The sequence below is a fragment of the Rhizophagus irregularis genome, chromosome 6 (genome assembly GCF_026210795.1).
Source record: "Rhizophagus irregularis chromosome 6, complete sequence".
Lineage (NCBI taxonomy): Eukaryota > Fungi > Glomeromycota > Glomeromycetes > Glomerales > Glomeraceae > Rhizophagus > Rhizophagus irregularis.
The window spans coordinates 4,329,173-4,351,491 of NC_089434.1; the positions used below are offsets into that span (position 1 = coordinate 4,329,173).

General features: G+C 28.6%; 5 protein-coding genes across 5 annotated transcripts; 2 read left to right on the forward strand and 3 right to left on the reverse strand.

The window, feature by feature from the left end:
- Positions 1-2,859: 2,859 nt before the first annotated feature.
- On the reverse strand, positions 2,860-3,744 carry OCT59_026635 (uncharacterized protein; the record flags this gene model as incomplete). Its single annotated transcript, XM_066143297.1, has 2 exons — positions 2,860-3,420; positions 3,742-3,744. The coding sequence occupies 2 exons, from the start codon at positions 3,742-3,744 to the stop codon at positions 2,860-2,862; spliced, it is 564 nt and encodes a 187-aa protein (XP_065992829.1).
- Positions 3,745-5,162: 1,418 nt separating this feature from the next.
- On the reverse strand, positions 5,163-6,106 carry OCT59_026636 (uncharacterized protein; the record flags this gene model as incomplete). Its single annotated transcript, XM_066143298.1, has 10 exons — positions 5,163-5,166; positions 5,235-5,270; positions 5,332-5,345; positions 5,437-5,452; positions 5,527-5,577; positions 5,660-5,695; positions 5,777-5,827; positions 5,908-5,920; positions 5,974-5,980; positions 6,071-6,106. 10 exons carry the CDS (start codon positions 6,104-6,106, stop codon positions 5,163-5,165), a joined length of 264 nt encoding a protein of 87 aa, XP_065992830.1.
- Positions 6,107-8,870: 2,764 nt separating this feature from the next.
- On the reverse strand, positions 8,871-9,960 carry OCT59_026637 (uncharacterized protein; the record flags this gene model as incomplete). The annotated part of the gene is made up of 3 exons (XM_066143299.1): positions 8,871-8,898; positions 8,966-9,019; positions 9,689-9,960. The coding sequence occupies 3 exons, from the start codon at positions 9,958-9,960 to the stop codon at positions 8,871-8,873; spliced, it is 354 nt and encodes a 117-aa protein (XP_065992831.1).
- A 1,447-nt stretch (positions 9,961-11,407) lies between these two features.
- OCT59_026638 (uncharacterized protein) lies at positions 11,408-12,064 on the forward strand (the record flags this gene model as incomplete). Its single annotated transcript, XM_066143300.1, has 3 exons — positions 11,408-11,504; positions 11,560-11,635; positions 11,812-12,064. The coding sequence occupies 3 exons, from the start codon at positions 11,408-11,410 to the stop codon at positions 12,062-12,064; spliced, it is 426 nt and encodes a 141-aa protein (XP_065992832.1).
- A 5,706-nt stretch (positions 12,065-17,770) lies between these two features.
- OCT59_026639 (uncharacterized protein) lies at positions 17,771-18,423 on the forward strand (the record flags this gene model as incomplete). The annotated part of the gene is made up of 2 exons (XM_066143301.1): positions 17,771-17,911; positions 17,998-18,423. 2 exons carry the CDS (start codon positions 17,771-17,773, stop codon positions 18,421-18,423), a joined length of 567 nt encoding a protein of 188 aa, XP_065992833.1.
- Positions 18,424-22,319: the final 3,896 nt, after the last annotated feature.

Sequence of the window (22,319 nt, forward strand, 5' to 3'; positions counted from 1 at the left end):
ATTCAGTATTTAGTATTTATTAGAGTTTATGCTCTAAATATAGATAAATAAAATCTTATATATTGCATGAAATCAGTTAAACTTATCCAAAAACATGTTTAGGAAGCAAGCCCACTAGTGAATCCAGAAAGAGAAAATTAATATTGAGGCAAAAAAAATCTTCTTTAGAAACTTATTATATAATATATCCTTCATTTAAAAAATGACTTCTAATAATTAATGAAAACATAAATATCTTTATTGAAGATGTACCCAATTCATTATTAAGGAACTATTATAATATATGATCTTATTCCATCTCTTGTACTTACATCTGGTGGATTAGTTTCAGGAAATAAGTTAATTTTAAAATCATATCATTTATGCGTTAGTAAGATGGAATCATTAACGATGTTTTTTATTTTATTAACGTTGAAAAGAATAATGAATAGTATATACCTTATATACCTTACATTAACAAAAGATTATAAAAAGTTGTTATATAATGAGAACAGTAAACCACTTTTAAAGATTTATTACTCTTCTCTATTAATTATAGCCATTATGATATTTCAAAAAGTATACAAAGAATCCAATACACCACTCATATATATATTTTCATATTATATTTTATTAGTAAAAAAGGAGTTTATAGTAATCTTTATAAAATAATTATATTTATCCTTATTTGGTTTGGGCATCTTTTTTTCTTGTAAAAGTGAGGGAGATTTCAATGCTAATTACCAAATTTTATTTTAAAATATCACACCCTTATAAAATCTCATTCATAAATACCATTTAGTTAGTAAATTTTACTTCAAATTTTTTTACAACTTAAATAAATATGTTCGCAAATTAATATAAAATCTAATGACGAATAAGACATTGTACTGTATATAAAGAATGGATGTACGATCTGATAGTGGCAGATAAAATTATATAGAATCACACTTCTGAAAAAAGAAGTCAAACGTCCTTCATTAATTCCATCCATGATAAAAATCTGAAATTTGAGCTAGGTAATGCGAAACCAGACCCATCTTGCCATACCTGTTTTTATTATGGGCATGGGTTCAGGATTTGCCCAAATATACCACCTGAATATAGAGTCACTGGCCTTTTTATCAAAAATCTGGGCAATCTTTTGCTTTGGGACCAAGATGAACTCCTCCTAATGGGCAAACTAAGAAACATATCCACATTATTGTGAAGTTGATTTATAAAAGAATGAGAATTTTATTTTTTTAGAAATCTGTATAAATAGAAATATATCAAAAAGTTTATATGGAAATCTTCCTTATATAGCACCAGAAGTTATTAATGGAAGAGAATATAATTTTAAATCTGATATTTATAGTATTGCAATGCTAATGTGGGAAATTACCATTTATTAATCATGGACATGATTATAATCTTGCAATAAATATTATTAATGGTATTAGACCAAAAATTGTGTTAGGAATAAAGTTGCTTGTCGAAATTAATGAATTTCGTCATGTCGAAATTGTCGAAATTATTTTTACTATTCGACAATGGCCTATTTATTTTCGGCAAGCAACTTCAGTTGGGAACTCCTGCTGTAGAATATAAAAATTTAATGAAAGAATGTTGAGATGCTGATCCATCAAAAAGACCAGATACTTATACACTTTGGAAAAAGATACAAGAAATGAATTTATATTATCAAAGTATGACGGATGAATCATTTCAATCAGAAATATATAGTAATTCAGCAAGAATTTTTTATTTGAAATTATCAAAATTATTTTAAATGGTTGTAATAATGATAAAACGCATACAATATATATATATAATATATTATTCATTTGAGGGGGTTGGTGTGCGGTAATATAGTAATATTTCATTTCCAAATTAAAAAAAATTGGTTCGTTACAGTAAATCACACGACTTGCTGATAAAATTATATCGTGTATTTACTAAAATAAAATTATAATAAACAAATAATAAAAAGAATTATTTTTTATTTAAATAAAAAAAAAAATTTATTTCGATTACATTGCAGCACTTGCCCGATCCAAACCTAAAAGGCAAAAGTACAAAAAAAAAAAAATAGGAAAAAAGAAAGTATTAGTGAAATTATTAAAAAAAAAAATCAGAAAAACAAGGTCCTTACGTAACACCGCAGTGTCGATAATCGAAGGTGAAAGAACGATCGAAAAAAACCAATTAGAAAAAAAATATTACTATAAGGAAAGAAAATTAAAAGCAAAAAAAAAATATTAAAAAAAAATTGGTTTAAAAAAACTGAAAAAAAACGAAAAAAAAATTTCAGTTTTAAAAAAAACCAAAATAAAAAAAAAGATTTATAAAAAAATCCGCAGACATATCACACGTTTTCATGTTACATTTTAAGAAAATAAATTTTAATTTAAAAACAATAAAAAAAAAAAAAGTTTTCAATAGCTGATAGGTCAAATTACAAAAAATTCTCCGACTTGCGGAAAATTTTCTCTCATTTCTGCCATTCTGCGCATGAAATGCACAGAAAAACAGGTCCATTAATATTTTGACGTAATTTAAAACTAACACATTTTTGACATCAAATGATATACATCATATGCATGCATATATTAACATATGAAAAAATGTTATCAACCAATAATCAAATTATTGAAATTATTGTCATTTTTTTCGGAGTACTATACATACAGATTATTATTGGTTAAGCATTCTATTTGCTATTTGTGATGAACGGAATTTCCTTGTTTATGAATCATTATTAAAAATTTCCGCTTATAGGAATAGTTAATACTATTTGTAATCCGCCGCAGTTTCGGATAAATAGCGCGGAGATATGATTAACTTTATTTATCTGTCTAATTTACTAATCTATTACTTAATAGTAAAATTATATTATTTCTATACTACAGTAAATTCTTCATTATCTATACTAAGACTAACCATATTTCTTTTATTTGAATTATTATCAAAATCTTCCAACTTTATATTTTCGATTGTGACAGAATTTTTATGTAAATTTTTTACCAGGGAATTAAAATACTTGGCCCTTGCAGCTTTTCCGGCAATCGTCTTAACAATTTCCTTATCGTAAGTTATCATATAAGAGAAAATAATATTATTAAGAGTTTGGAAAATTCTGATTGTTAGAACACTACCATATTTTAACCAAGTAATTATTTCTACTACCGCTAAAATATTAAATGTTAAGGTTGATCCTAATTGTAAATAACTCCAGTAATTTACAGCATTAAACATATTATTCTTTGGTGATCTTTCGGTCATTTGATTTGATTCCGCTGCATTTTGAATTCTTTTTTTTAAAACTTGGATCAATCTAATCGTTACGAAAATATCAATAATTAAATCAATACCGATGTACCCCCATCTTACGATTTTTGCTCTATCTTCGAATTTGCATATATTCCCAACATGGAGACGGAATAATGCAATATGTACAATCTATTTGAAAAATATGAACGAATCAATTAATTAAAATTTTAACATTAATATCATAATATATAATAAAAATAATTACTTGGAGTAAAGTCCTAATCGTAAGAAATGAAATACAAAGGATTTTATCAAAATTTGATTTTGAGACGCCAATTAACCTCCTTAATAAAAAGAAAATAATTGATTGTCTATATAAAAAATCCACAGTTTCGTTGACGTAACTTACTCTTTCACAAGATAACTCGTATGCCAAAAAGACAGAGAGGATCGACCCGGCCGCTCCACTTAAATTTATTGTTATTTTAAATAATGAAAAGTTGGATATACCATGTTGGCAATTAAATATAGAAATAAAGAAGTTATGCAAGTAAACCTAATGTTTAAAGACAAAATTATATTAATTTTTAATAAGAAATTATTGAATTAAGATAAATAAGTAGTAATACTAACGATGAAAGAGCAACCAAATAAAAATGAAAAAATGAGAGAATCCATTTCTTTTAACATCGAATGAGAAAGTTAGAGTTTAAGTTTAAAATATTTTTCTTGAAATCATTCACTATATATATATAATTTTATGATATTAAAACTTTTGAATAGGTTGATTTCGATTTAATTTAGAAATTTGTTATAAAATTTGTAAATTTCCGCTTAACAGTTAACCAATAACAAATGTTTTAGGTTGTTACTAAAAAATTGGTTATATGTAACACAATTTTTTTAGTATATATACTGTATATAAATAAACAGGTTTGATTCGAGAACTGAGCGCGTGATCCAAAAAAATTTTTTCGGAATCAACTCCATGAAGAATCAATATATGATAATATATAAAAACAGTTTTATTTATTTATTTATTTAAAAAAAATAAAATTATAAATTTGGTTATTAGTTATTAATTTAATTTTTGTCTTTATGGAATACTGCCGCTCAAATTATAAAATCGGATTTAAGGTTTCACGGGTATTATGGTTTTTATTCTTTTAAATGCCCCTTAAAAATGCAGGGCTTTCTTCTTATAGATGTGATAAACCTTAACTGTTAAATAAATTATAAATAATTGGTTTAGTTGATAATCGATCAACAGAATTGCGGCGCAGCAACTTTCTTTGCGATTACCCTTCAAAAATGTCACGAAAATTCACGTGACTGTTTTTTTGTCACATCCGTCACACCCTTCCTTGTTTCCATTTTTCATAAGTATCTGAGGGACTTTGTTTTTTTCGAGTAAGTAAAAACGTATTCGTCACACCCTTATTCGTCACTGTTTATTTTCACGTGTTAGTGCATAACGCCGTAATGCCGGCCGTTTCGTGACATTTTTGAAGGGTACGCAGGGGTAGTCCTTTCTTTGCTTACAACTTAATAAATTAATATTACAATAACTATTGTACGATGTCCCTACAAGACCAATAACGAGCATCTCATTGATTTGGTTTGTATATAATGTACTGTAATATCAATTTTAAAATACATTTAAAAAATTTTAACATGTATATTTAATATAAATTGTAGCAAATTATTGTATAATTTAATTATAAAATAAATTGTATAAAATTACATTTGTAACTTTAATTATAAAATACATTTCCTCTATCCTCATTTAAATACTCCTCTCTTTCCTTTCAACCAAGTTTCTTCTCTCTTTTTTTTTCTTCGTGCAGTCACTTTGCATCCCATAAGCGTTCATTTCTCCACCATTCTCCGTCTTTTTTTGATATAGTCGCCAATACTATTAAAGAAAAACTTTAACTAGAAAAAAGAATGAAGCATTAGTAACTATTCGTTAATATAAACTAAAGATAAATCTGAAAACCAACACGTTCAAAGAGATCCAGAGAAACCTGAAGAGCTGGCTACCTAAAAAAAGAAATAATCCAATGAAAGTCTTCCTCAAGGATCGAAACTAAATTCTACGCGTCTATACACGGCTAGAAAAGCAAAACGAAATGTTAGTAAGAATTTCGCTAGAAAAGTAATTCAAAGAAAAGAAAATCTATCGAATTCCCATGCAACAAATACCTGAAGAACAATCCGTCTAAAAAAGAGAGAAACAATCAAGGAAAAATTTAAAATGCGAGTAGTAATCCCACTAAATTAATGCGAATTTACGCGTCAAAAAAAAAAAAGAAAATTTTCCGAATTTCCACATCTAAGATCCGACTAAAAATGAAAAAGACGAAATGTTAGATTAGTTAAAATTAATAAAATTAAAAATAAACATGAACATCTTCCGATTTCTTACCAAGAAAAATCTCCAAATTCACTCGTCCATACTCGCCTAAAAAAAGGAAAAGAACGAAATGTTAGAAATATTTCGTTAACGTTAAATAAAAAGATTAAAAAACATTCATTTTCCCACCGTCTAAAAAAAGAAATTTTCTGAATTTTACCAAAATCCATACATCCAAGCCTATAAAAAAAAGAATAAAATTTGGAATGTCAAAATACGTTTCGTTAGAATAAATAAACTAAAACAGAGAAAAAACTTACCAAAAATGAAATTCTGCGTTTCGTTAAAGAAAGAATCCCCTACCGAAATTCTGCGCGTCCAAGGACTTGAGTGCTTATAAAAAAAGAGAGAAAATCGAAACTTTAGCAAGACGTTTCGCTAAAAGAATAAATTAATAAAAATATATATTTCGGAATCCCTTACCGACTGGAAAATCGAAACGTTAGTAAAACGTTTCATTCATTAAAAATATAAATTAAAAAAAAAAATTCAGTTAAATCAAATAAATAATAGTTCTTTTCTTATTCATATATATTAAATATATTTGGGCTAACCAGACCAGTTGTTTTCAAAGATTCAGGCAATTTGCTGTATTTCGTTTACCTAGTATAAAGAACTCAACGTGTCCAAAGACCCAGTCGCCCTAAAAAAAAGAGAATATTGAAAGGTTAATAAAATGTTTCATAAATTCAAAGAAAAGTTCCGATAAAGAGACGGACACACTTCCATTTCCAAAGAGAATTGGCAAACCCTAAAAGAAGAAAAAACGAACTACTAATAAAGTTCGTTAAATAATAAAATAAAAGAAAAAACAAAAAACTATCATACCAGAATCCCATATCCAAAGAGATAAAAGAAAGTAAACGAACTGTTAGAAACTGTTCGTTAAAACAGAATTAAAAAAAAAAATTGAATAACAAAATTCCTACCTTATTTCCACGCGTCAAAATAGCCGAAGAATCAAGTCGTCTAAAAAAAGAAGAGAAACAACTATTAGAAATCGTTCGTTAAAATAAAACAATTAAAGAAAAAAGACAAACTTACCGAGAGATAACTAAGATTTTTTTCAACAAAAAGTGCGAGAGAAGCGGGAAAAGAGAAAGAAAAGAAAAGGGAAATGTAAAAGTAAAGGGAAAGGGGAAGGAAAGGAAGAGGAAAGAACGAGGGAGAGACGAAGGTACGAAGGGGAGGGCGGAAGAATGAAAAAAAAAGTTTAAAATAGTTGATCGAACATTCGGGCTGCGGATTATATCACGTGATACACGTGATACATAATATAAATAGGGGCTTTCCCCGAAATTTTTTCATTTATGTTATTGATCAAAATATACGAAAATGGAGTAACATTCCTATCCAAGCACACGTATTCAATTCTTTGGTCAACAATTCGGCCTCAAACGGTAGAACGAAATATACTAGAGGGAGACAGACTGGAATTACATCAAATTATGGTTCAACCATAATCCTTATGACGTACCCACAAACGAAAAATTATCTCGCGCTCAAGGTACTCGCATTAAGAAATTGAGTTTCATTTACCCACAGTTCAATAAGCCAAGATTTTTTTTTAAAGATCGTTTCATACTCTACGGCGGATGTTTTCCAACGCACGCAATTGTCCTACGCAATTATCCTAAACTTTATCCCAGCGGTCCTATTATGTGTGACTGTAGCACCACTCACTTTAATAAATCAATTCCACTTTACAGAAATTCAAACCCATCCTACTTAACATTATCAACAAACACGCTACCGGTTTAATCTTTGACTTACAACATAAGATCGAAACTTCAAGAACATTCAACCTTGCAAATACTAATGCTCTATCTATTGGTCACCCATGCTACTTACTCATACACCAATTATGCCTGCCGATCTTACGACCTTATTTTACAACTACACCGGCAAACAAAAAGCCCGTGACACGGCCTTCAAAGAATTTATTATCCCGTTCATGCAAGAACTAAACTCCGTTATTTGGACGGAACGTGCTAGCAACTTTAAACAATGGGAAACAACACAAGGAATCACAAAGAAAAAAAAGAAGCGCTACCACCAATTTTTTAAACATGATCGTAAAGAAACCTCCAGAATCAACATCGCGAACCAAACCAATCTCCAATCTCGTCGTAACCATCCTCTTTCTATCCCGTACGATAGATCAGATGGACGCTTGGCTTAAATGCCCACATCGATGGACGTCTAGTAATTTTTTACAGAGTTTAATAGTTTTTTTTATGATTTGTTTTTATTTACTTATAATCCTACCAATATAGCTAAAGATTGTTCAATTTCTCAGTTCCTTTTTCTTTTACCTCGGCTGTGTTTTTATAGCATCCCTGCGGCTTGGTTATCAGTTTTTTTTGGTTACTCTCGATTCTAGTATTTAGTTTCTTTGTAACTTTTGGTGTAACTTCGTTCAATTTGAGAAATGAAAATAAAAAATAAAAAATAAAATATTTTTTTTTATATTTTAATGATATGTATATATGTGCTCATAAAGTCTTGATATATCGGAATTGGAGTCTGGAACGGGATTATCATAATTTATAATTAATTTGCCCGGATATCTCGATATAACGGATTTTTGACAAATTTTACTAATGGAACGGATGATTCCACTATATCGAATTTCTTAAGACCCAAGTATAATTCAATTTTTTTCATGGGTATTTTGTATAAAACCCGACATTTTATTTTGTGTCACAAATTTCATATGATCCACAATAAACAAACGATCAATCGATATAATAGTATAATCTAATATTTAGCATTTATTATTATTAGTCTTGTAACATATTTACTATAACAAAATTATGAATACAAAATACAAATAAAATTTGCCATAAATGTGATTTTGATATACTGGAATTACTAATTCCAATTTTGAAACACATTACGTTCTTCATTTTTTGTTATAATAGTCATCATCTGATTCACATCACTATCATCTGATCTATTATCACCTGGTTCATAATCATTATCGCTACTTTCTTCATGACTTTCATCATCTGCTTCAATTCCTCTCTCTTTATTATTTATTTTTTGTACTCTATTAAAATTAAATCATATTCCGTCCATTCATCGCATTTGAAACACCACAATATTTAAATGAACGCATAATCAATTGCATCTCAACTTTCTTTTACCCAATTTGCTACAAGTGAGTATGATGGTCTTTTAATTTTTCCAGATGGGGTATATTCTTTAATAGCTTCATTATTCATCCAGTAATCATAAAGATGTCGCATCTAATTTTATTAAAATAATATTAATTTTATATTATATAGCAGAAAAAATTTGATGAATGAAATTTACCTTAGCTTTAAAAGGTTATTTAATGATACATCAAGTAACGAGAAGTTAATCCACCTGGAATAACAGCCAAATCAGTATTTTTTCTATGAAATCGACGTTTTATAGCATCAGTTTTGTGAAGAATTTAACACTAAAAGAGATCTTGAGTTGCTTCCTTGTTTTGCACGTTGTGTCTAAGTATTTTCTATCCACCAAGTCATCTCGTCTTCATTCATTCAACCATTGGGATTAGCACGAACAATTACTCCATCAGGAAAATCCTCTCGCGGAACATTTACAAAGTTTGAAGTTTGAAAATAATTACTTGCGGCAATTTTTCACCATTAGCCATACAAGCTAAACAACAGTAAAATTTGCGTTCATGCCAGTAGATAAAATAGCAACAGATTTTGTACCACGATGTTCAACTGTTGTGTTGCTTGGTAAATTAAATGCTATAGGTGTTTAATCCATATTTGCAATTAAAGATAATGGATATTGATGCTCTCTTCTACGAAAAAAAGGACGTAAGATAAAAATTGATTTGTTGCCCAATATAATCATCTGGAAGTCGCTGAGCAATTGTTATTTTTCTTCTACTGACTAAATTATGACGGGGCATAAAACCATTAACCCATTTCTGTGAAAACTTTTGATATACCGGTTTTTTTTGCTAAAGAGCGTGCTTTTGCCTGAATCATATAACGCGAAATTGTTTTCAATTGCCTTCATGAATCTCTAAACCATTCTATTAATTCAGTTTCGAGCTGTTGGTATTTTGGACGTGCACCTTGAACAAGTTTTCGAACATAGGGAGCTACTATCATAAGTTGATCCTTATTTTTCAACCAGTTACGAAGTTGTTTTGGTTCAATCTCAAATTTATCTGCTGTTGATCGTTTGCTATGACCTTGCTCATAATATGCGATTACTATCAACTTCTCTCTTGCTGACCATTGACGTCTCTTTTTCTGTGAAATTTTGGCACGGCGAGCTCTAAAATTTCCACGAACCATAGTGTTTAATAAATTTTTAATTAATAAAGTCTTTAAATATATATAGACTTTAAAAAATATTTATCAATTAATATCTTGAAAGTTTATTTGAAACAAATTATCTGTAAAAATTTATTAGAAAAAAGATACGATAAAGAAATAATTGCAAGACGCGAAAAATAAGTTGCTATAAATTCTAATATTCCATTTTCCCATGATTGGTAAAATAATCTTCATTCTTCAAGTGAATAAAATCCTCTAAAAGCATTTTCTAATTTTATTAGTTGTAATTGATGAATGTGTTGTTTGGTAATAAAAGATAATTTCCAGAGACCCACTTATCAAATATACTGTTTAAAATATGATGTATTATTACAATTTTCCCAGACATATAAAATTGCAACCTCTAGGTATAATATCCAGGGGAAAATTGCCTAGCTTAGACGATACAATCATCCCGGGAAATTTTTCTTAATAAAATAAAAGTCGTAGAATGTGATCATTTTCATAAAAAATAAACGTGCAGGTATACAAGAGTTGTAGAAAGTTTCGTTCCAATATAAGATATATAATAAAATTGTGTCGTACGAATAAAGTGTAATTTGTAAATACTACTGACGCAGAGGAATCTTGTACAATAATCCATTAAATATCAATTAAAATTTAACTTACTTGTAAATACTCAACGAAGCCTCAAATTATAAATATTCATCATTTGTCTACTTTATTATTTGTTTCATCATACTTTCGTCCAATTTAATAATAAATCTTAATAATGGGATTAATAATGGGATTTGTGATAACATATATAAAAGCTCTATATTTTACAACTAGTAATAATAATGAAACATATTCTAGCAAGGAGGCTGGCTGACTTAAAGATTATTCAGTCAATGTAACTTCACGTCATTATCTTTCGTGACAGCTAAAAAAGTGATTTCTTCCGCGGATATACTCTTTATTCTCTCTGGTCTAAAGATGGATAAAACATAATTCTACAGTACATAGCCTTTGCGAATGCTCCATCAGATTTTTGCCCACTGTCTTGTAGCTCATTATCAAATAGAAACACTTTTTCTTTAAAATTATTTCATTGCATTGGGTTGAAACCACACTATCGGTAAGTTGACTATTTCATTCTCTTGTCATGTTGATAATTGATACGAACGGGTTGGAAAAAAAAGTTTAAAATGAATTTTCTTTCCATTTTGATCAATAAAAAATATGTGATATAAATAGAGATAACGTCAAATAGTTAAAAGATATATATTACTGGAACTTGTGAATGTAGAAGTTGTCGGTACATTATAGCAAAAAGAAATCAGAGAACTATTTTGCGTAAAAGAAATTCATTAAAGGTTAGAAAAATGCTACATATAAAAAATTTCTTTAAAAAAACCTATTCCATGTTGTGAAAGCATAATCATGTGGTTATGGTCATGATAATCGGCAAATCTCATTACCCAATATGATAGATAGCGTAGCCATGTACTTTCGTTCTTCACGTTGTTTTGAAATTTCCATAATGGACATACCTTTCACCTTTAAAATAACTACAAAGCCTAGTAAATAAAAGAAATTTTATGTTAATTTTTTTAAATACTATAATTTCGTAGTTAGCGCTTTTGTTCAAATCAAAATCAGCAGGTGCGAAAAACTTTGGATTAACTCCAGAATCAAAAGAAATACCTCAAAAGTAAATAAAGAATTTTACTTGGTAAAGCCTTTATGATTTCGTCACGAGGATCATGTTGCATTATAGCCTTCGTATGTTAAGGTCAGAAAGATGTAACTTATTCTAATGAGGATCAGCTGTTAAAAGTTCGTTAGAACTAGATAGAACTGGTTAGAACTGATTAAATTTCTCCCAAGACTCAAAAATCAAAAGCCTCTAAATCTAAAGCTTAAGAAACTTTCCGATACAATTACTTCAGTCGTTTCACCTGCCTCATCTAAACCGCGCAATTATTGGCAGAACATATCGCAAAGATCTCGGAGATTAAGTGGCAATCAAAATCTCTTGAAAGATTTAGATAGTAGTTCAAATTTAATGGCTTCATTGTTAACTACCGGAATTAGTAAAACATCATTATACAAATACAAGGGTACAACTGAAGGTGATTGAGTTTAATGCTAGTTGGTACTCAGAACGAAAAATTTTGTCCTTTAACAAAATATCACTACCTACAAAGCTTCGAGTACAAATGAGACTACAAAAAAAACACATCTTAAGGGATTAAATCGATGATATACTTGCTGGTGATCATGGTATCGCTAAACTAATTCAATTGACCAAGAAAATAAGTAACCGTCGTTTGCATCTGTAATGACATCAACGTTCAAAAACTCAAACGTTGGGCTCTATTGCCGTAAGGTGAAGTTCAGGATACCTCAAATGAACAAGTCAGATCAAGAATTATAAGAAAGAATTTACAAATTCAATTTAACAAATATGAAACGATCTCATAGGGAAGCTAATTGTGAATTAATCGTCTTAAATTTGTTGCCAAAGTTATTTTTGAAAAATTTGCAACTATAGGATCTTTTGTAAAGCTGCTGATGCAATATCTTACTGAAATATAGTTGACAAGAATTTCTTTCTATTGTGCCTGCATGGTTATAGTAAAGGAGGTGTAATATCTTAATGAAGATCAAGAGTGTTTTGCGTGTAACGAGGAAAATAATTTGATGTATTTTTTTCTTTCTTATCTTGTGTAGTTAGGGAATATGTGAAAATATGTGTTGATAGGTAGCGTATAATAGAGTGTGTGAAGGAATGTCAAATTTTCTATGAAGTGTTTAGTGTAGGACGAGTATTATTATTTGATGTGTTTGTAGTTAAAAGAGATTGGAGGGTTTACGAGTTGATGGGTAGCATATAATAGAGTATGTTCTATTTATTCCCTGATTATATAATGTGGAAAGAACGAGATCGGTAGTGTTTGATGTGTAACATCGATTATTATTCGATGTATTTTTTCTTTTTTTTGTCTTCTATAGTTAGGGAAGATGAAAAAATACTGTATATGAGTTGATGGATAGTATATAGTAGGATCGTTCTGTTTATTTTTTTTGTCTTGTAGGGAACGTTAAATTCCTTATTGATGAAATTGAGATCAAAAATGTTTGATGTGCAACAAGAATTATTATTTGATGTATTTGTAGTTAAGGAGCTGTAGTATTAGTGCTGGAAATTCTTATGAAGTTGAGATCAAGTTTTCTGACGTGTGACGAAGAATATTATTTGATGTATTTTTTCCTTTTATCTTGTGTTATTAAAGTAGATGGAAAAATATGAGTTGATGGATATTGTATATATGGATAAATATATAATAAGATGTGATCTATTTATTTCTTTGACGGAGGGACGTTAAATTCTTTATTGACGAAGTTGAAATCAAGAGTGTTTGGTGTGCGACGAGGACTATTATTTGATGTATTTGCCGTTGAAGGAGATGGCGAAGGTGTATAAGTTGGTGAAGGTGTATGAGTTGGTGGATAGCGTATAATTGAGGTATGTCATGTATGTAGTTTTTATGTCTTAGCTTGGAACGCTATTTTTTATGAAGTCGAGATCAAGTGTTTGTGGAACGAAAATTACAGTATTATTTGGTGTATGTTGTTCTTTTTTACTATTAAATTTCTTATTGATGAAGTTGAGATCAAGAGTGTTTAGTGTGTAATGAGAATTATTGTGATATTTTTTTTTTGTCGTAGATAAAGAAAATACTTAGATTGATGGTAAATGATTAGGGTGAGACGTCGCCTAATTAATCAAAACTATGTCAGCAACATTGATTATTTTACTATAATCAGATTTTATACTATGCAAAACTATAAAATTTATTAAATAAACAAATAAAACTCAAGACTCTAAAAATTTCTTGCAAATATTGTGTACATTTTTCAACTTTCTTTTGGTTGAAAACTGTTCTTAAGAACCATCTCGAAGTAATTACGTTTTTTTTTTTACAAAGGTTTTAAAAATGATTTGATATATTTGCTTAAAAGAAAATTTGAACTAATAAAGCACCGAATCTCTAAAGTTTATATGATAAAGAGAAATATTTGAACGTAACTTTGTTCTTAAACCATCTATAGACTTGTCATAAAAATTTGAAGGTAAACCCATGTTTTCATCATGCGGTGAAACATTTTAAAATGCGTCAATTGTATTATGATGCTATTCAGGAAAATATTGAAGATGATTGTGAAAAAAAAGCAAACATATTATTTGATAATTTATTTGGTCAAAAATAATTTAATTTTACGTTAAAAGTGATCATTTAAAATTTGCTTAACGGACAAATTTAAAAATTTAAAAAAAATTGATCCGTGTAGTAAAATAATCAATGTTGCTGACATAGCTTTGATTAATTATAGTAAATGATGGTAGTGTGGTCATTCCGGTCACGTGATTTATATGAACGTGTTAGATCAAGAATGTTTGGTTTGTAACGGGAATTATTATTTAATGTATTGATTTCTTTTTTATATATCTAGCTAGAGAAGATAGGAAAATATACGAGTTAATGGATAGTGATCTATTTATTTTTTAGTCATGTAGTGTGGAAGGAACGTCAAATTCCTTATTGAAGTTGGGATCAAGGTGTTTTGAGTATAACAATAATTATTGTTTGACGTTTTTTTTCTTTTTTATCGTGTGGGTATATGAATTGAAAGTGGTGTATTAATGAAGAGAGATTAAGAAATAGACTATGTGAAAGATTTTCTTAAGTTAAAATTATTGTATTATCTGTTTTTGTTGTTCTATCAACATGAAAATAATAAAAAATATTTGAATAAGAATGTAGGGAATATAAATTAGTGTGAATTGGAATTGTTCATTCATATTAAAGGCCGTATCAATTTAGAAGTTTATTACCCTAAATTCATAATATATTCAATATCTTAATGATCTTTAAAAATTATGATAGTTTTCGTGTATAAGTTAATTGATATTTAAATAATCCAAGATCACAATGGTGGTACTACAGTATTAGTATAAATATTTAAAGTAAATTTAGATTTTGTGCTTTATGCACCCCAGCATATTTTTTTTGTGTGCAAATTTTATAAGTTTATTTGTCGGATATTTGTGATCATCACATGATTTATCCAAACTTTTAATAAGCTTTTATAAGCTCCATTTTTCTTTCCCACGCTCTCCTTATTATCTTTCTTTTCTCTCGTTTATTTTTTACGGCTTTAACAATGTCAATGAGTGATATTGAATCTATGTCAAGTGATTGCTCTGATAGTGACCTTTTACTGAAGAATTTCTTGAGAATATTCCAGATGACAGTGACTTAAGTGATAATGAAGTCTGCCTTGATAACACTGCGGAAACATATACAAAGAATTAGACCAGCCTAATAATAAGAATAACCTATCAGAATTTGATCAGGAAAATGTTAGAAATCCCGTGATAGACATCCAAAGGGAAGACCTTTATGACTCTAATAAAATCACTAATGGGCGGACTCAAAATAAATGTAGTTATTGTAATAATAAAGGACATATTCATGCTACTTGTCCGTCAAATCACTGTCAAAAGAAAAAAAAGAATGATGAATAAAAATTCTAATTGGTAAGTCATTATGAGTTAGCGCTGGCTTAGGGTTAGGGAGTTGGTTTAGGGTTAGGAGTTGGCTTTATTAACTTAGGGTTAGGGGGTCAGTGATGGTTGGTTTAGGAAAAAAAATGTTAATTCTAATCTTTCTTTTTAATTATGTAGGATTTTGCGTTAACTTAGGGTTATGCATTAGCTTCGGGTCTAGGAAGTGGTCTAGGAGTTGGCTTAAGTTTAGACATTGGCTTAGAATATTAACAGATTCAGGAAAAAATGAGTTTTTGCCTTTCACTTTTATATAGGATTGTTAATTGACATTTATGAAAATAAATCGTTAACTTATCATTGTTTTAATTATAGATATTGTAGTCGCAATATTTAAAGTTTCATTTTATCGATAATTGTATTATTATTAGGGATACGTAATAAAAAAATATGTGCACTCAGATAAATTTTATAAATTTTAATAAAATTTCATATAATGCGTAAAATTGTAAATTTTTTATAATAAATTTCAAATCTCCTGTTTTTCAAAATACCCTTGAACCCGTTTCTTTTTTTTCGACGGTTCCCTCTCAACCTCTAACCTATCCTTCAGTAACCCAACAATGACCTCCATCACCTGCTTCACGTTTTTACACAACTCCTTTTCGGCCTCCGAATTCTCATTCAAGGCAGATCTGACAAGCCGGATGTTGAGTGGATCTTGACTTGTGCAGGAAATTTTTCCCGTAGTATAAAGGATAAAATACCACTCAGTGGCCGTTGTGACAATTCCATAGATATAGTCGAAGTTATCCTCGAGGGTTTTACGTTTCTTCTTGTTAACTTGCAAAGCACTCTCGCATTGGATCAGATTCTGAGCGAAGCTAATGTTCACCTGATATGATTTCCCTTCCGTGATGCAGATAAGCTCTTCAAGAGCCTTGATCGCATAATCGACATGACTGGTACTTTCTTCACCAATGACTTCAAAGTGGGTTCCAAGATAAGGTCCTTTTTAGTTACTCTCTTAACAATATGCAGCGAAGCATGGAGGATTACTGAAATATATTCACATCGCATGGCTTCGTTACTATCTGCTACAACACTCCCCATATTACTCAATCGTCGCTTTAATTCCCTTATGCATTGTTTCAATTCCTTGTCTTCATTTTCGAGTGAATATGTTTCTTTGCAAATGGAACGAAATAGTTAGTATGCATATAATACTTCTGGGTCGCAAATGTAATACTTACTTGGCGGAAATTGACTAATTGCTCCTATCCCGTTACCATCGATCCCATACTTTCGCAACACCTCACTTAAATCCTTCTTAGTCTTGTACGAGGAGAAGGCCCTCAACTTTCTTTCCTTACACTCCTTGGCAAATTCTACGAGCGTTGTTGCAGGTCCCAATTTCATTCCATGTCGTTCGAGTTCGTCTTTGGTTATCTTGAAGAAGGTACGGCCATTAACCCTTTGCTTACGAATTATTTCCAAATCCTCTTCTACAAGTTCAAAGTTCTGCAACTGCAAGAACGAGATAAGTTCAGTCGTTTTATATGTTTAATTTCTTCCGCTAGTGCAAAAGGGTCAGTAACAGAAGTGGTGGAAACTGGGGTATCTGACATAGTAATTTGTTTTTTTATTTGGTTTTGGGCCTGGAATAAATAATGAAAAAGTATCAGCCGCCGTTTATCAACATTATCTCAGAATTTTCTTGAAATGTTAGATGATGATAAATATTGTGATATTACTTTCGAAGTTGGCAATGACCCTTACATAAAAGTTTTTCATGTTCATATGGTTATTTTAAATTATCGTTCTCCTTATTTTCGAAAAATTTTATCAACTGACATTAATAAAGATGAAAATGACGGAGGCTTACCATACCAAATATTCGACCGGAAAATTTCGAAACAATATTGAGGTAAGAGAAATAATAAATTATGACGACTTTTTTTGTTTAAAAATAAACACCATATTGAATTTTTTTCATTTTAGATATATCTATGGAGGGAGAATTTCTTTAGAGGAATATAATACTTCGGATATCATTAAAATTTTAGTTGTTTCCAGCGAACTAGGTCTTAAAGAATTAATCGATCATTTACAATTGTTTTTGATTGAAAATAAAGAAGATTGGATGAAACAAAATTTTAACCTGATATATAAAACAAGCTTTGAAAATGATTCTTTCTTGGAATTACAAAATTTTTGTACTTAAAAATCCCAAAAAATTTTTAATTTAATCGATTTTCCTTCACTTTCAGAAAAATGTTTGTACAACATTTTCAGCGTGATAATTTTCAGCAATTGAATGCTTTTAAAGTTTGGGAAAATATACTTAAATGGATTATTGCTCAATTCCCAAACCTTCCTTCGAATCCTTCTTTATATTTTAAAGATGATGTCAATGTATTTTGCAACGATTTATTATATATATTAAATTCTTTAATTTGAATTATAATGAATTTATAACTAAAGTTTATCCGTATAGAAAGATTTTATCAAAAGATTTACGTGAAAGTTTAGTCAATCATTTTATTAAAAATCCAAAACCAAAAATTACTAAAGAAATTAGATCAGAAAGTATTGATTCAAACATCATCACAATCCAACATGTTGAATTAATCTCTAGGTGGATTGATAAATTAAGAGTTACCGACAAAACAAAAAATGTGTATGAGTTTAATTTAATTCTTCGTGGATCACGTGATGGATTTTCTCCTAGTAAATTTCATGAGATTTGTGATAATAAATATCATACAATTTCAATTATTAAAGTGAAAGATAGTGATGAAATTCTTGGAGGATATAATCCGGAAATGTGGAAATCTAATTTTAGTGATAGCAATACTAATGATAGTTTTATATTCTCATTTAAGAATAAAGAGAATATTGAAGATTATATTTTAAGTCGAGTATGAAAGTTATGCTATATGTAATAGCGTTAACATGGGTCCTTCATTTGTGGTGGTGATCTTAATTTGTATGGAGACAATTGTTATTGTCAGAGTAATTGCTATAAATTTGATTATGAAGAATCAATTAGAGATACCGAAGATTTCTTTTCTGTAGAAGAAATCGAAATATTTCAAATTATGAAGATTAATTGAGAAAAATTTAAAGAATATTTTTGTGAAAATTATCATGTATATATTCTTTATTTTTAAAAATAAAAAGATGAAACTATTACATATTTTTGCAAAATAATTTTTTAATTATATAACCATAATTTAATATTATTGCTAGTGTGATAATGTATCAGCAACATATTAACTCTTTGGAAGCCAATGACGTTAAGAATCTTTATATGATATTATACAAATTGGATGGATAAATAAATAAATTATATAATTGTAAATTGCTTTAAATTGTTATTATAATTCTAGTTTTTTACGCATTACCGTATGACTTACGTATGAATCTTTGGATATCAATCTAATTTATTTTTATCATAGTTCTGAAAAGTTTTAAACGATGAAAAAAAGGTCTTTTACGTATTAATATTCATTAAACATTATTTAATTCAATTAATAATTTCATATGAGCGGTTTTAAACATTACAGACGTAATATATTGTATAAAAAAAAATTCAAATAACTAATAGAAGACTAAAATGAGAAAAGTAAAGGTATATTTATACTTTTTACAAGTAAATTTATTGTTCATAAATAATGCGGGGATAGTTTATGTATTCTATTTAGTTACGAGGAGATCAAAATTATATTTAGTTATAATTATTGCGTTCAAAAGTTTTTTTTTTACAATAACTCTAAGAAATTCTAATTTAATACAATATAGACGTAAAATATCTAGTCAATAAAGTAACTTAACTAGACTACAAATCAAATAAGAAATTTCTAGAGTAATAAATACAGAAATACAGAAAATTATAAATCCGACAACTCTACCGATGTCCAAACACCTCACTATATCCTAACTATCAAATACAAATCGATCTTTTGACGTGTTGATTAATTCTGCCATCTCGAATTAAAGTACGATATCCTTTACTAGATCGTTTGTAATAAATACCATTACTTCTTTCCCAAATATTCATTTCTTCGCATCGTAATACCCAAATATATGTTTTACTCCGTTCGCAAGTTTATTGTTGTGTGACAAAAAAAACAAAATTTTTTTTTAAATAAAAATAAAAAAGTATTAAAATAATTTTTCATAATCATTTCCCCGAAAGCAATGTCGCCGAAGCCATTTCGCCGAAGGGATGTTTCACTGAAGGGAAAGGACGTTTCGCTGAAAGTGCATTTTATCAATTCCTTCTCAACGATTGAATACTTACTAATCATTTTCTGGCTTGAAGTTTTAATTTCCAAGCCGACAAACGATTGGAATGTGGAAACCAAGATCCAATTTCACCTTGTTCTTTTATACAAATGGAATTAAAGGAAATATGTAATCGTATAATATAATAATTATAATTATATATTTAAAAATTGTTGAATACTTACTAGCCACTTTCCGGTCTGAAGTATAACTTCCAAGACGATAAAGGCTTGAAATGTGGAAAAGGACCTCATTATACCTTGTTATTCTATACAAATTTACATATTAACAGTCAATTTAAATTATACAGTTATTTATGGTTTTGACAATAAATCTTCACAATTAAAATAAAAAGCCATTACATCAACTTTTTATACAATGAAAACAATGAAAACTAATGATTGACATGATATAAATGGAAATAGACATTAATATGTAATCGAATAATAATTATATTTAGTAGTATAGTTACTTAGTATTTCGGCTTGAAGTAATAGGATTAACGGTGGCATTTGTATATTTCAAATTTAAAATAATGTGCGGGACGTGCATTTGTGCAGTATTTTGTGCATAATCATAAAATTTGGCAAATTTATCGTTCTTGACCCACTACGTGGCGGTCGTGGCGCTAACATAACCCGCATACAATAAGGGGTCAAGATGATGCCCAAGGTTAAGTTCAATACTTTTGCGTAAACAAGCATAACAAACAATAAACAACGAATATAACGTACAGTGGCCTACAAAAAGTCAGTGAGTACCTGTAAAATACAATAATCATTATGCAAATATGCTCCAATGTAAAGTTTTTTTTTATTAATTGACCCACCTTTTGTATTATAAGTAAAGTTGATCACCAAGTTGAATTACACCTACTCTGAAAATTACACGAACTTCTAATTAAAATTGATTTTTGTATTTAAAATTTATTGGAAAAAAATTAGATTTTTAATAGAAATCTTTTAGTATTAATACAACGATAAACTAACTTATTTGATCATATTTTATTTTTTAAATAAATTATTTTCCATAATTTATAACATTATATGAAGTATCTATCATCAGTATTAACGCAATGATCAGCAAGTTACAACATTTTTACTGGCATTTGCCGATCATTTGTAGATCACTACCAGATTATTTACCGGAATTTAGCAAAACTAGTGCATTAAATTTAGCCAAATTTTTTTTGTATGAATGTTGGAAATTTTGACTATTTGTTTCTAACTTTTTTATTATAATCATAATATAAGATCATGATTTATTCTTTATTTAACAATTTACAAATAATTAATAGATGCCAAATATCTTTGCCAAATGTGTGTAACTTGCTAATTATTTTGTTAATGTTGATGATACTTCGTGATCATTATGCTGTAAATTATGACAAATAATTTTATTAAAAAAAAATTAAGTGTTTTAAAGCAAATATTTTAATGCTAAATTATTACCATAGATTTCCATTAAAATATCTAAATATTTTAATAAATTTCAAAATATAACAATTAATTTTAATCAGAAATTCATGTAATTTTCAGAGTAAGCATAATTCAACTTGGTAATCAACTTAACTTATAATACAAAAGGTGAGTCAATTAATAAAAAAAAAACTTTACATTGGAGCATATTTGTGTAATGATTATTATATTTTACGGGTACTCACTGACTTTTTGTAGGCCACTGTACATATACACAGTATGCGTGACAGTCGTAACACTACATAATAATTTAAATTCTAAAATTGAGGGTTACTTGGTTTACGGATTTGTAATAGCAAAAAAATTTTTTTTAACGCTTGCTATATTAATAATGCTAATTTTACGTTCAAGTATTTATAAATACAAAAACAATAGTTAGTTGTTTTTCATCAAAGTTTTGGGCTTTTGTTTTTCTTTCTCTGTGCATTAATTTTTGGACAAAAATTGATCTACTTCTGTATCACGTTATCAGGAGCTGTGTCACACGTGACATTCAGCCAATAATATCTCAAGTGATTCAAATTTCCGCCGTAACAACGTAAATGAAAATCATCTGTTTCAGGTGGTTGTATTTAGAATATTTAATAATCAATTATTATAAATTAAAATTGCGAAACAATAAATAGCCTTTTTGACCTTTTCTCAACGGCTAAAGTCTTTTTACTATTAATAAATTTATAATAAAATAATATATTAGATTTTTTAATCATCAAGGTTCTGACAATGCATATGAAACATTTTAGACAAGAAACAATATTTATTTATGTTACAAAAAAGTCGTCATTGAGGTATTCAGTTGTATAAAATTGTAAACAATAAAATCTATGAAACAGTTATTTCGTTTAATACTCAAGTCGGGTATTAAACGGATATTAAACGGATATTAATATTTCCTTCCATTTACTAATTCCGTAAAATTATATTTTAAAAATATGAAAGAATCATTTCTTTAAGGAGATTAAAGAATATTAAGAAAATTTAAATAAAATTTTATTAATTTAATTAATGCATGATTTCACGGTATATTTTACGATATTGAAAATTATATTGAATTT